Consider the following 13,173-nt stretch of genomic DNA (forward strand, 5'->3'; position numbering starts at 1 on the left):
TCACTGTGTTCCACTGGAGTCACAAAACTTTAGAGATGGCTTTATAACATTTTAAAGACAGGTGGATCCCACTTGTTTGTTTAATTATTAATTTACATTTAAGTTTTACCAGAGCTTAGAGGTCACATGGCCATGTAAGAATAAGAACAACTTTATTTATCCCGAAGGAAATTGTTGTGCCAGAGTTTCGAGTAAAACATAACAATAATAGAAAATAGTAGGAAGGAGGGAGGATAAGAAATACAAATAAAAATATCGTGTCAAAGTCAAGGCTATAAAGTGTTTAAGGTCTTAAAAAGTACAAAGATTTGACTTTTGTATTTGTACTTTTGTATTTTTTCATTTGAAAGCTTCATTTTGTTTTTCTTTGTATTATCTTTGACTAATATTTAAATTTGTATGATGATCTGAAAAATGTATGGCAAACATGACAAAAAAAAAAGAAATCAGAAGAGGGTAAAGACTTTTTTGCACTACTGGATATGTACCCTGTTCTAGTAAAACCCTTTCTGCATCCAGTAAAGTCATTGATTGTGACCCTGGGAAACCCTGACACTGGTCATATGGGTAGTACTCTATCTTTCACCAATCCTAGGTTCATTAAACCTTCTCCTTCCTGAGACAGACAATCCAGATAGCCAATTTACCATTGTGATGCCAAAGGGGGACCAAGCACTTCCTCATACAACTTTGGTACCACTGGTGGGACATCTAAATATATGTTTTACCTTTTTTTAATAAATGTTTTCTGTAGAAAATCTCAAGGATATATATTTCCTGGTTTTCTTGTAACGTAATAAAATTGTTCCTGGTTGTATAGTGATTGCAATTTCATCAAAAATTATCAGAACACTGCATATGTATATAACATATCTTATCTTAAAAAGAAACACCCACACACAAAACAAATAACCTGTTCCCCGTGCAAGACATGTTAGATAGTTTTGAAGACAAATGCAGAGAGGCTAGACTTGGAAACTCGGGTGCAGAAGTTTAGGGAAGCAGACCCTGGCCACATGTGCCGAGCCTTGGGGGAATCTGACAGAAGCAACAATGCAACAGCATGGTGATGTGGCAGGTCCAGAGTATCAATGGAGCCTTTGTTTTCTATACTAACAACACCAACCAAGGGAGATATACCCCCCCGAAAGGGAGATCAACCCACTGATAAGTAAGGTACACAGACTCTAGCAAGGATGAACGGAGACAGGATTTAGGGGAACAACTAAAAACCCTCATTGATTTATCCAGTAAATAGTTCAAAATGGCAGTCCCTCAAAACACTGGCTGGGGAGGATATATACGCAGATGGACCACCACAGAGATAACAGGAGAGGGGTTTATCACAGGGAGGCGGCCAGGAGGAGGCCCAAGAGAGAACCACATGTGAAGTACACATGCACACACATGTGAAGCATACACACACACACACACACGCAGGTAATTAACGCTACTATGGAGCCGTTACGTTGGCTAAGTTCACAGCCAAGTGACTGAGACCAGACTCAACGCAAATGGCCTCTTTTCTTTAAAGGGCAGACATGGCCAAATCTGCCACACACCTTGGTGTAGTTTGTGCTGTGCTTTTAAAGAAACACAGATACGTGCGATTGGCGCCAATGACGACGACGCCGGGGCTTAAAAACAGGCACCCAATATCCACTACAATATGCCCCCACTTCTTTTATCATCGGCCTGACGATACATGACAGAAAAAAAACAATGAAACAAAGATGCCCTGAATGTTTTACGCATCAGTTACCCCTCTAATTGGCAATCGTGTGGGTTAGGGTGCTTCCCTTCATTGCCTCGTGTTGTATGGGAGTCATTATTTACACCAGAGGTGGCCCCCAATTGCTCGGCCCTCGGTGGAGCAGAGGGAGAACTGTTTTCTTTAAATGGGAGATTAAGTTTCGGAACTAACCAGATATGCTGCCGTTTTTCCATCATTTTTGTTATGTTGCCGAGGATTGGTAACGAGATGGTGTGAGACCTGTGATCCCACTACACCTTTCAGCAGGCTACGATGGACATTTCGCAGCTTACCCACCTGATGTGGGATGGTGTACGCAGCACCCCCATTAGGTGGGGCTCGTATGACTGTGTATATCATCGGGCTCCATTGCTAATGAATTATATGGCGACTACGCACCCCAACATTATGTTACGGCTGTCTGATGCTGAGTGTTCTTGTATCTTGCATCGTCTCCTGGACCGTCAGTATATCCACCTTCCTTCTCTGCATCATGCCAACCAACTCTTTTACTTTTTCCTGTCATTGTCCCAACATTCTAATTCCCTTCTCTCAGTCCCAGACAGAGATAGTTACAATAGTCCATACAGGATGGCGGTTGTGTGGGGCGTGAGGGAAGGGTAGAGACGGCTAATGTTTCATAGGTGGAAGTAGGCAGACCAGGTAATGTTATTGATTGAAAGGATACTGTACTGTCAAGAATGACAACCAGACTCTTAATCAGGACAAAGGAGTCTTTGGTGAGAAGCAAAGAGACATTTTCCGTATGGATATTGAAACTGCCGAACAGTATAATTTTTGTTGAGACAGAGGAAAGATGGGTGAGGAAAGCAGCAAAGTAATTTAAAATGTCACTATAATGTTTTGGGGGGCAGCAGACAGTAGCGATGATGGTTTGTGTGGGATGAGGCAACTCATAGACAGTGGTTTTAAATGAGCTGGAGACAGGTGCACACACCTGCAAGACTTTCCACTTCTCTCAGTGGATTATTGTAAAACCACCTCCCCATCCAGAGTTGCGGGTTGACACTGCAAAAGAAATCCAGTAGGAAATGTATGGGATTTTGTTTGAATGAGAAAATGAGTGGTAATGTTGCCATGCCTCAATCTACTGAAGTCATAAATGTAAAAAAAAGAAGTGAGGGCTCGTCCGGGATTTGAACCCGGGACCTCTCGCACCCAAAGCGAGAATCATACCCCTAGACCAACGAGCCACATGACAAAGCGGAGAGTATAGCAGTACTAAACCACGGCAAGACAGCGCTGTGGTGTGTGACAGCACGCTGGTACGGTCCGTACCCATAAAAGACTCCATGGCGGCCCGCAGTACTGGGAGGATGGGAGAATGAGCCTGCCATGAAGCCACTATTCCAAAACGGGCACGGCCGTAATCTCCGTCAGAAAGTAGATCGGCTTGCAGTATAAACAGCTTAGTCGATTTAAAAATTCTGTTTACTAATTCCGATTTTTTTGCTGAAATGCACGTGTACCGTGTGCTCAATGTCTTTACGTTCGTTATGAATGTTCCAATCAAAATCAGTAGGAGAGTAAGCCGTTGTATTTCGTGTTATTTTGTTCAATTTTACGTTATAAAGCAGCTCGGAACAGTAACGGCTTGTGAGCTAACGACCGGAAGTTTTCACGCAGCAATACCGGTATACGCATGCGCGTTTACTTCCTAAACACAGCGTTTCGCTAAGAGGATCGGTCAATCTGGTTTAATTCACTGGACCATTTTCCACAACTGGTGCACAAACATCGAGAAGCGCTACTTGCTAGGACAGGACGAACAATAAATTACATCAGAAAAAATCGACACACTGTTGTGGTTGGCCTACAGTAAAATACTGACTTTTTTTCGTTGTTTTTTTTTTCGGGGGGGGGGGGGGGGTCTTGGAGATGTGTCAATGGTAACTTTCACCCGTTAGTGCAACTGATGATTCGTTTGTGTTTTGTTTATATGCCTTTCTCAGATAAAATCAATTCAATTAAAATACGCCAGACTTTGTTCCAACTCGCAGATGATTTAAAGTTATAGACAAAATATCGCAAAAAAAAAACCGATTTCATTATTTATAGAAAATGCGTCTAATGGAATTGCTAAAAAGCATGTCGATGTCTGGAATGCAAAACCCCCTATCTGAAAAAAACAGTTTTTTCAGGAAATGAAATAAACGTTTCATTTGATTATAGGATGGTCTTTGTTAACAGTAAAGACGATTTATATTTCATTGTATTTCTTATTCTTCCTCCTTTCGACTATCTATATATAGATATATATATCTATATATCCTATCAAGTTTACTTGAAACTCTGGCACAACAATTTCCTTCGGGATAAATAAAGTTGTTCTCATCTCATCTCAAGATATTCAAGAATGTTCTATAGTTCACGGACTATACTTCTATGTTACAACTTAAAAATACATAGCATGTCATAGCATGTACATAGCATGTATTTTTACCACTGACAAGCAGACAAGTGTTTTTTCCTTATTTTTTCTGCTTCATTGTGCACATAGGAGTTTTGTCATGTGACATTTATGTCAAAAGAAAGGGTGGGATTATCTTGCAGATTGACTGAAAATGTGGAGCCATCCAACTTCGCACGATTCAATGCAAAAACCCATAATGGAAAAAAATGCAAATAGGAAGTTTTGCATTCCAGAAATCGATATGAAAATGTATAACACCTTTGAAAGGTGAAAAGCATTTGGGCTCGTCCGGGATTTGAACCCGGGACCTCTCGCACCCGAAGCGAGAATCATACCCCTAGACCAACGAGCCACGTGTTTATCCGCTGGGTCGTATGGACGTATAAATCATAGATCAGCCGTGAAAGTACAGAGAAATACCGTTGAACCAAAATAAGAGCCTGCAAAAATAACTTCTTAAACTGAGTGCTCACTTGGAAGAATAAGACGACATACAGCCTCCATTCACTCAATGTAACCACCGTGGCTCAGTTCTTCCTCAACTTCATTTTTTTAATTAAAAAGGATACTTATATGCTGCGTTGGAGGTGAATACATCATAATATAAATATCAGAGTGAAATACTTTTCACAAAAAAATGGCAAAGTCGAACGTTATAGCGTCATCCGCTCCAATCCAGCTGGTGGCAGTGACGCACCTTTATATTAGTCTGACAACCTGCTAACCCGTAGAAGAACAGTACAGACGATGACGTTGATTGACTACTAATTTTGCAGATAAAGTACATTCTATCTTACCGTTATTGTATTTGGGGCGAAATTATATCGGTTTGGCAAGTATAAGCTGTTAGGTTCTCCTTTCGTGAACGTTATATGTTGTCACAGACGTTACTGAGATGGGCATCGTGATGTAGTGTGATTAGAAAAAGCTAACGAGAAAGCTAGTTGTGTTCGTTACTAAGAAAAGCACCGGTAACATTTTCTCAGATGGAGGCGACTGTGGGAGCTCTGCAGACTTCTGATCTCAGGTATCACAACTTTGAATGAAACACAACAATCATATCGTCACCCTCTTAAAATATTTTTTTGCCTAAATCATCTCCTCATGTTGCTGACTACCTCTGCCCAAATTGCCTAAATCCTCAGTTAAACAGATTGTGCCATTCTACCCCTTTTATAGAAGTTGCCTATGTCAAGAGTCTGTCAACTGGTTCAGTTTTTTATATTTCCTGAAAAATCTGAAAAAATGACTAAAGCGATTATTTTAAGAGGGTGACAATATGTTGTCAGGGTAACAAAGGCCCCTTCTTTTCTTCTTTTTCAGCGGTCACCACAGCGAATCAACCTTCTCCATCTAGCCCTATTCTCTGTATCCTCCTCTCTCACACCAACTACCTTCATATCCTCTCTCACTACGACCATAAATCTTCTCTTTGGTCTTCCTCTAGACCTGCCTGACAGCTCCAACTCCAGCATCCATCTAAAAATATATACGCTATCCCTCCTCTGTACATAACCCAACCATCTCAGTCTGACTTTCCCTGACCTTCTCACCAAAACATCTAACATGTGCAGTTCCTCTGATGGACTCATTCCCGATCCTATCCATCCTGGTCACACCCAAAGCGAGCCTCGACATCTTCATCTCTGCGACCTCTAGCTCTGCTTCCTGTCTTTTCGTAATTGTTAATGTTATTTACTTTAACCCAAAGTACCTGAAAATCCCCCAACTTCTTGAGCTCCTCTCCCTGTAGCCTCACCTGAGTTCCTCTCATTCACACACATATTCTCTGTCTTGCTTTGACTCACCTTCATTCCTCTCCTTTCCAGTGCATACTTCCACCTCTCTAGATTTTCCCCAACCTGTTCTCTGCTCTCACCACAGATCACTATGCCATCTGCAAATATCATGGTCCATGGAGATCCTTATCGAACCTCATCTGTCAGCCTGTCCATCGTGTACTTCTCTATTCACATTCTGAAAGCAAATACTGCATCTGTAGTATCTGTAGTAGCATCTGCATCTAGTTTCTACTACTCTTTCCCATAACTACATTCCTCCTGTAATGACTGAAAAAGTTGATTTTCCAGGGAAATCCTGAGTTATCTTTGAGTATTACAGTAACATTCTTATGTGTATGAGTGAAATGTATTAAAAAGTCACTTACCAATAATGAGGACCAGGTCTGAAATAATGTTATCAGTTATTCTAGCGTAATTATTATCATTAATATAATAATTTATCATGGGCTTTTTTTATTTGTAGCTACTGTAACATTCTGTGAAAATCACAAACCCCCATAACACAGTTATAGTGAAAGAATAAGGAGCTTTAGATGGTTTATTTTCTAACCGATACAAATAGACAATTTATTGCTTCAGCAATAGACTGCACATGTTTTAAATCAGGCATATATTGATAGGAGCGTTATTGCATTGAATGCATTTATTGACTTTTCCACCAGAGAGACCTTTTTTAAAAAAAATACCTGGAAAGTGAGCTGTTTCAATTCAAAATATCTGTCTGCTTGTGATTATGAGATGTTTGGGCAAAACAATGGCTGTTATGAGGGGAATCGAGACTTACATCTCTTTGTTTTGTTTTTGCACAACAGCCGTGTGTTGTCCTCCTGTGAACCGGAGCTGCAGGATCTGATGCAACAGATTGATATCATGATCAACCATCAGAAGAGAGAATGGGAGACTCAAATGCAGGCCATTGGGTACCAACTGCAAAGTGTCAAAGAGGATCTGTTGAATTCCAGGAGTGTTATTGAACAGAGGGACCTGGAGGTGAAAAATAAATAGGAAGTTGCATGATTTATCAGGCGACGCATTGTTGTGTTGGTATTTAATCTTTGCCCCTATCCCTTGCGATCCCAGATAAAACGTCTCCATGGTCTGCTGGATGATGTCCAAACCAGTAGAAAAGAACTTGTCACCAAATATGAGCAACAACTACAAAAAGTCTGTGATGAGGTGAGAAACATGTTCGGACGTCAGCTATTATGCCTTAAAAAATTAACTCAAGATTTTGTAAAAATGCAATTATTTGAAAATGATAAAAAAGGAAACCAGAATTTGATTTATTATACTCACAAACGTGAAAGAAATCATCTTGACATCAGAAAAAAAAATAAATGTAAAGATGATTTTTAAGAGAGGGGTGAAGTACCTGTCATGTCAGGTGAATTTTTGCTGAATGCTTTCCCTTGAAATGCCCTAATAGATATTTACCAAAAAAAAAAAGATCCAGAACCTTGGTGGTAGTTTGAATAACTGGTTATAAATATTTCTTTCTACAGCTCAACTATACAGTACAATGCATTGATATCGTTTAAGTCCAGCTTTGGTGAACGGAAGACAAACAGTGATATTGTTGATTTAATGCGAAAAGTAATGACACATTTTCTGTTGTTAATACATTTTACAATACTTTTTAATTAATATTTATTTGATAATATTTAAGAGGACTTACTTGCTCTCTTCTTGAAGCTTCAATTAAAATCTCAAAATTTCTTACAGTTGGATAAATTAAAGAGAAATTATTGCAAGCTTCAGCGCAAAAAAATGAAGGAAGTCACCGGAGGAGAAAAAAAAGAAGCGGCAAACCTTTCCGAGGTGCTCCAACTCAACGAAAAGATCAAGGTAAAGTTTATTTATTTTGGCATTATTTTGACTTTTATGGCTGCGTATTGGTCATGGAACTCAGTCCTTTCTGCCTTTCCCAGGAATATCATCAGCATTCGGTTGAGTGGGAGAAGCTGTGTATCCACCACCAAAACCAACTGGCAGAAGTAGAGGTCCAGAATAAGTGCCTGATGGACGAGATCACAAACATGAAAGTAAATGCAAACGGCATTTGCAAGTTGAGTTTAAAGGACGTATGTAATGACTTGGATGATATTCCTGTACTTTGATTTTCCAATCACAGTGCACATCTCAGCAGCAGGAGCACAGGGAGTGCTGTTCAGAGGTGAAGTATCTGCGCGCTCAGCTGCACAAAGCTCAGACTAGCTTGCACTCACAGGTTCTGGAGCTGGAGCATCTCCGATCTTCGAAGACATTGAGGGGAGGGGTCCAGAAAAATCTGCAGGTGAGTGGAAAGGTAGGAACCAATATATATTGTGGCAGATTATCAACCCTTAAAAGTTCACTGCTATCATGGCCTTGGCAGGGTCATAGTATGACGTAGGCCAGAGGTCCCCAAACACCGGGCGGTAGACCATTTGGTCCATACCGGGCAGCAAAGAATGTTCTGCAACTTGAGTTTTTCTTCTGGTTCTTCAGTTTCCTACCACAGTCTCAAGCACGCAGTTCAAGACTCACTTGTCCATTAGCATGAATGATATAGTGATTGGTGGTGACACTGTGTTTTTTTTGAGACAGACCAAATGTGGAGGCATGACATGGTCATAACAGAATTTTCCAAACAACAATGGGCTGTTTCTTAGATTTATTTGAATTTTTTGCGCTATTTTTGACCTCCCTCTTCTCAGACAGTTTGTGCTCCATTTACTTCCCTGAAGGAGGGTAATGTGCCCCCTCAGAGCAACCTGGAGCTACAGGATTGTCAAGCGAGACATGGACTTGCTGAGACACAAGGAGGAACTGAGCTCTCCAACCCAACTTCCAAGGACAAATTTGAAGACGCGCTGCACAGCCACATTGGTGTTGACCAACCACAATCAGCTGAGGATAGGTACACAACACACACATGCATAGCCTTTGGTTAACCTTTTGTTTCATCTGTACTAACAGTACACATGAAAATGCAGGGAGGAAATTCAGACAAGCAAAGCTAAGACCATGGAGTGGAAGATCCAGAAGCTGTTTCAACAGCTACAGACAACGTTGCTGTCCTTCGAGAGGAATTGTGGCAATGCCTTTTCCCCATCCAGCTCTTCTGGCCATAGAAAAGTCATTTGCAGAAACTCAACCCCAAACATGAGTTTAAGCGAGGGACAGAGATCCAGCACAGAAGTCTCATTGTCCCAAAAAATAGTCACAACTTTTCCAAAAGTGAGTTTTAATTTCTACTCATGTATTGCTATGTATGTATGTATGTACGTATGTATGCATGCACATATCTATCTATCTATCTATCTATCTATCTATCTATCTATCTATCTATCTATCTATCTATCTATCTGTGTATCTGTGTATCTATATATATATGTATGTGTGTGTTTGTGCGTGCATATATATATATGCATGTATATGTATATTTATGTGTGAGTGTATATATATATATATATGTGTGTGTGTATGTATGTATATATATATATGTACATATATATGTTAGCTTTTTTTTTTTGTTTTTCTCCCAGTGGTCATTGTCGGAGACGTCTGCAAATGACATGGTCTGTCATTTCTTGGAGGAAGAAAGCTTGCGATCCAAGGAGTTGCTCCAGACGCTCGACACTCACATTCAGCATATGAGAAAAAGCAACATCAGGACTGTGTCAGTGTGTCTTCCTGTTTACTCAAGGCCTGACTCTGTCCAAATGTCTGCACAATGATTAGTGAAAATAATAACCGAATTGTCCACTGTCTCACAATTCAACATTCGTTTCAGAATTTCAGCCAGAGCAAAGAAGGCATTGGATATATCTCAGAATCAGAGTTGCACACTGACATTTTATAGAAGTGGTTGTGCATTGATTATTATCTGGGTCTAGTTCTATGCATCCAATTTCCATGAACACAAGCAGGGTAGTATTTACATAATCAAAAAACCAAAACGGATGTGAGTGAAAGAATAACCTCTGTGGTCAACATGCAAATGTTATTATTGCCATTCTTCTCCTGGATCATAACTCATTTCTGTGATTGCTTATGATTATCACATTCACTGACTTGTCACTCTGAGGTCTGAGCAGATAAGCTTGCTTGAAATGGGTGTGCACAATCGCTGTAAATGATTCTTTACACTGACAAATGTTAAGGAAAAGATTCCTTTCAAACTACTGAAAGGAATGCCCAGCTAATCATATGCCACCTTTCACATTGCCTCTTGAATTCAAAACTCACCACCAAGACCACTGCTGACTGACACCCATGTCAGTGACAAATTAAGTAAAACTTGAGAAGGGGACAATTTCAAATTAACTGCGTAGATAACAGACGGACATGTGCAAGACACCTGCAAATTGTGATCTGTCAGATTCAGTTATTCAGCAGCCATCTTTTGTTTACAGCTGAATCGCATGAGCTCTGGAATGCTTTGTCAAGCACATCCACAGATGTCAGTTAAAGCTTAAGCAAATCCAAAAGGAAGCCTTATGACTTCACTGTCTTTGTGTTTTGGAGGATTTAAGATTGACCATCACACCTCGGATACTTGTTTTTAGGATTTGAGGCTCAAGTATTTTGGTCCAGTTGGTCAGAAATTGTCATGTTATCCAAAGCTGAAAAGGACCCACCCAGACCCACATATACCAATGGTCCAAAATTCTGAATGTCATGGTTTGTGCTCTGTTCAAGCCCTCAAATGTCATATACAATGCAAAAATTAAAGCAGAACGGTATACAAAGAATTTTAGCAACATTTTCCCTTAAAGATCTCTTTTCCTGTGGTGTCCATCAATATTTTCAACAAGATAATATTGCAGACTTTTTCATTGAAAGAAGAGAATCTGCCTGTCCTTAATATAGAAAGTGATTGACACCAAAACCTACACCTTAACACTTGTTGCAAGGAAAATGTGGCTGCTGAAACACTTGTATCTTCAGTTCCTTAATATGTTGAGAGAAGTAAAGCAATATCACAGAGTGATATATGTATCACTTTCCCAAATTTTAAGGTTGCAAAAAGAAAAAAAGTGCCTTTTTAGAAGAGGTCAAGAATGAAGTAGAACTTTTGTACTTTGTTTTGTTTTCACTGTATTGAAATGACGCTTTATACATTTTCAGTTTTATTTTATAAACACTTCAACTTTTGCATTTTATTACTTTTGTATGTGGTCGGGAGACTCTCAAATAGATGTTATGTCATGCATAGGCTTTTGCATTTGTTAAAATCACTTACAAAATGTTTCATGGTCATCGCCAAATCAGAGGTGAACATAGAAGAGGTTCCAGAGTTATTGGTCTGCGTTTTGGTTTTAGCTGTTTTTTTCTTCTGAAGCTTTTCAAGAAGGCAAATCACTCTCATTATTAAATCAAAGTTGTAACATGTCTCACTGTTCTGCTTTATACCAACAAAGTTATTTGTCTCATTTCAGAAACTCTCACTCATCCTCTTTCAATAACCTGTATATACCTTCTTTTTACCCCTTTATACCCCTCTTTTTACCCACTGGTTGATATTTTGGCATCAATACTTTGAAATTTCAGGATACCACTGTGCTAATGCAAACAAAGTAATAATAATGATATATTTGTGAGGTGTTTTCTGTAAAAGTACTGTACAAACAAGCAATAATAAGAGTAGGATAATGAAACATTAATTAATTCATGTGTTGCCTATTCCACCTATCCTCTAGTCAGGGAGACCTCTGATCAACCCACCGTCATTTTGGAGTTTGGGAGAAAACTGGGGAACCAACTGGAAACCCATACAGACATGTGGAGACCCCAAGTTGGAATCCAATCAGGAACCTTCTTGCTGCAAGGCGCTAACCACTGCAACATGCTACATAAGTTCAATATATATATATTTATATATTTGCCCTGTTACTTAGTTGTCTTGAAAAATATAACATTTCATTTTGCTGCAATTTAAGATTTACTCTCTAAGACAGCCCAATATTTGCTAAACATGCCTATTATCTGTCAACTTCCTGCATAAGATAAACTTGAATAGAACTTTTCCTAGAATTGTTGCAGCCTGCATTCATTCTTTGTTGCACATTCCATGGTGGGGCCTCAGTGAGCAGGTCTGCCGGCTTTTGCATGTGTCCGTGCCCCACTTCTTGTCTTTGCCTGTCTCTTGGAAACATCAGTCGGAATACCTCTTTGTTCTTGAGGGTGAGCATGCTCTATGGGACTAAGATCCAGGGTGCGTGTGGTTGTTTGTCTAACATGTCTTAAGACATGAGACTTAAGGAGTTCACAGCAGGTTACTTGGAATGTTGCAAAGACAGATTAACAGAAGTGTATGTTTTTTTTTCTTCCTGATCTGTAAGGCCAGATGGACGTAGAGGAAAAGAATCATTCCCCCTCTCAACACAAGGCCTCCAATAAGGTTCCTGTTCTTTGGGTATGGCATATAAATTGATTTGTGTCAAATAGTGTATTAAAAAATAATGTATTTACTTTGAAGACACATGCCCAACTACACCAAATAGGTCCAACAGTCTCAATCCTAAAAATGCTAACATAAATAATTCAAGATTCAGTGTTTCAAAAATACAGTCTGGAAATGTGTTTCCCTGTCCAATGAAAATCTTATCTTGCAGTACAGTGGTATAATAATACTGTACTTTGTATCTGTATATTATACTTATCTAGCATTTTATCACACAAAACACAATGATTCCCAAATTCTCAAAATCATATTCTTCTCTTCTAAGTAAAAACGATTGTTACGATCTTGGTCAATTTTTTAATTTGTCATTTTCTTAAAATGTTAAAATCAATAAATATCCGCAAATGTTTAAATACATGAGCACACCATATGTATTTATAGCTGTACATTGGTTACCACCCAGCTTCACCAGTCATCAGTTTGTTCCAATAAAGAAACTACTTAATCTGGGAAAATCACAAGAAAAGATATAAAATCAGGTTGAAATTAAAGGATGATTTTGGTTTTCTAAAATTCAGTGTCTTAAATTACCACAAAAAGTATAATCGTCTTTGGTAGTAAGTAATACATGTTACAAGCCCAAGTAGCTGAAACAATATCATTTTATGATCGTCTGACTCTTTATCTCATAATGAAACCTCTTTCAGAAATTCCAGTTGTTACATCAAGCTTAAGCGACAAGTGTCATGACTTGGACAACTGAGATCTCTGAGATACCTAAACCTCAGAATTAGAG

The 13,173-nt window shown here is 39.2% G+C and overlaps 1 protein-coding gene and 2 non-coding genes across 4 annotated transcripts; 1 reads left to right on the forward strand and 2 right to left on the reverse strand.

Annotated features, from left to right (window-relative positions):
• Window positions 1–2,895: 2,895 nt before the first annotated feature.
• trnap-ugg (transfer RNA proline (anticodon UGG)) lies at window positions 2,896–2,967 on the reverse strand. The gene has a single exon. It is a non-coding gene; the product is annotated as a tRNA-Pro (tRNA).
• A 1,500-nt stretch (window positions 2,968–4,467) lies between these two features.
• On the reverse strand, window positions 4,468–4,539 carry trnap-cgg (transfer RNA proline (anticodon CGG)). Its single transcript has one exon. It is a non-coding gene; the product is annotated as a tRNA-Pro (tRNA).
• A 382-nt stretch (window positions 4,540–4,921) lies between these two features.
• Window positions 4,922–11,363, forward strand: cep63 (centrosomal protein 63). Of its 2 annotated transcripts, none has more exons than XM_086161553.1 (9): window positions 4,922–5,214; window positions 6,802–6,979; window positions 7,070–7,165; window positions 7,712–7,834; window positions 7,918–8,031; window positions 8,121–8,282; window positions 8,686–8,888; window positions 8,965–9,208; window positions 9,517–11,363. In XM_086161553.1, the coding sequence occupies exons 1-9, from the start codon at window positions 5,174–5,176 to the stop codon at window positions 9,706–9,708; spliced, it is 1,353 nt and encodes a 450-aa protein (XP_086017679.1). In that variant the 5' UTR covers window positions 4,922–5,173; the 3' UTR covers window positions 9,709–11,363. The 2 variants fall into 2 exon arrangements, with proteins under 2 accessions (XP_086017679.1, XP_086017680.1); XM_086161554.1 differs by having other exon boundaries at window positions 8,716–8,888.
• The last annotated feature ends 1,810 nt before the right edge of the window (window positions 11,364–13,173 follow it).

Source organism: Fistularia commersonii, chromosome 16, assembly GCF_037954325.1.
Source record: "Fistularia commersonii isolate RoL2024-O1a breed Wild chromosome 16, RoL_Fcom_v1.0, whole genome shotgun sequence".
In the NCBI taxonomy this organism is placed as follows: domain Eukaryota; kingdom Metazoa; phylum Chordata; class Actinopteri; order Syngnathiformes; family Fistulariidae; genus Fistularia; species Fistularia commersonii.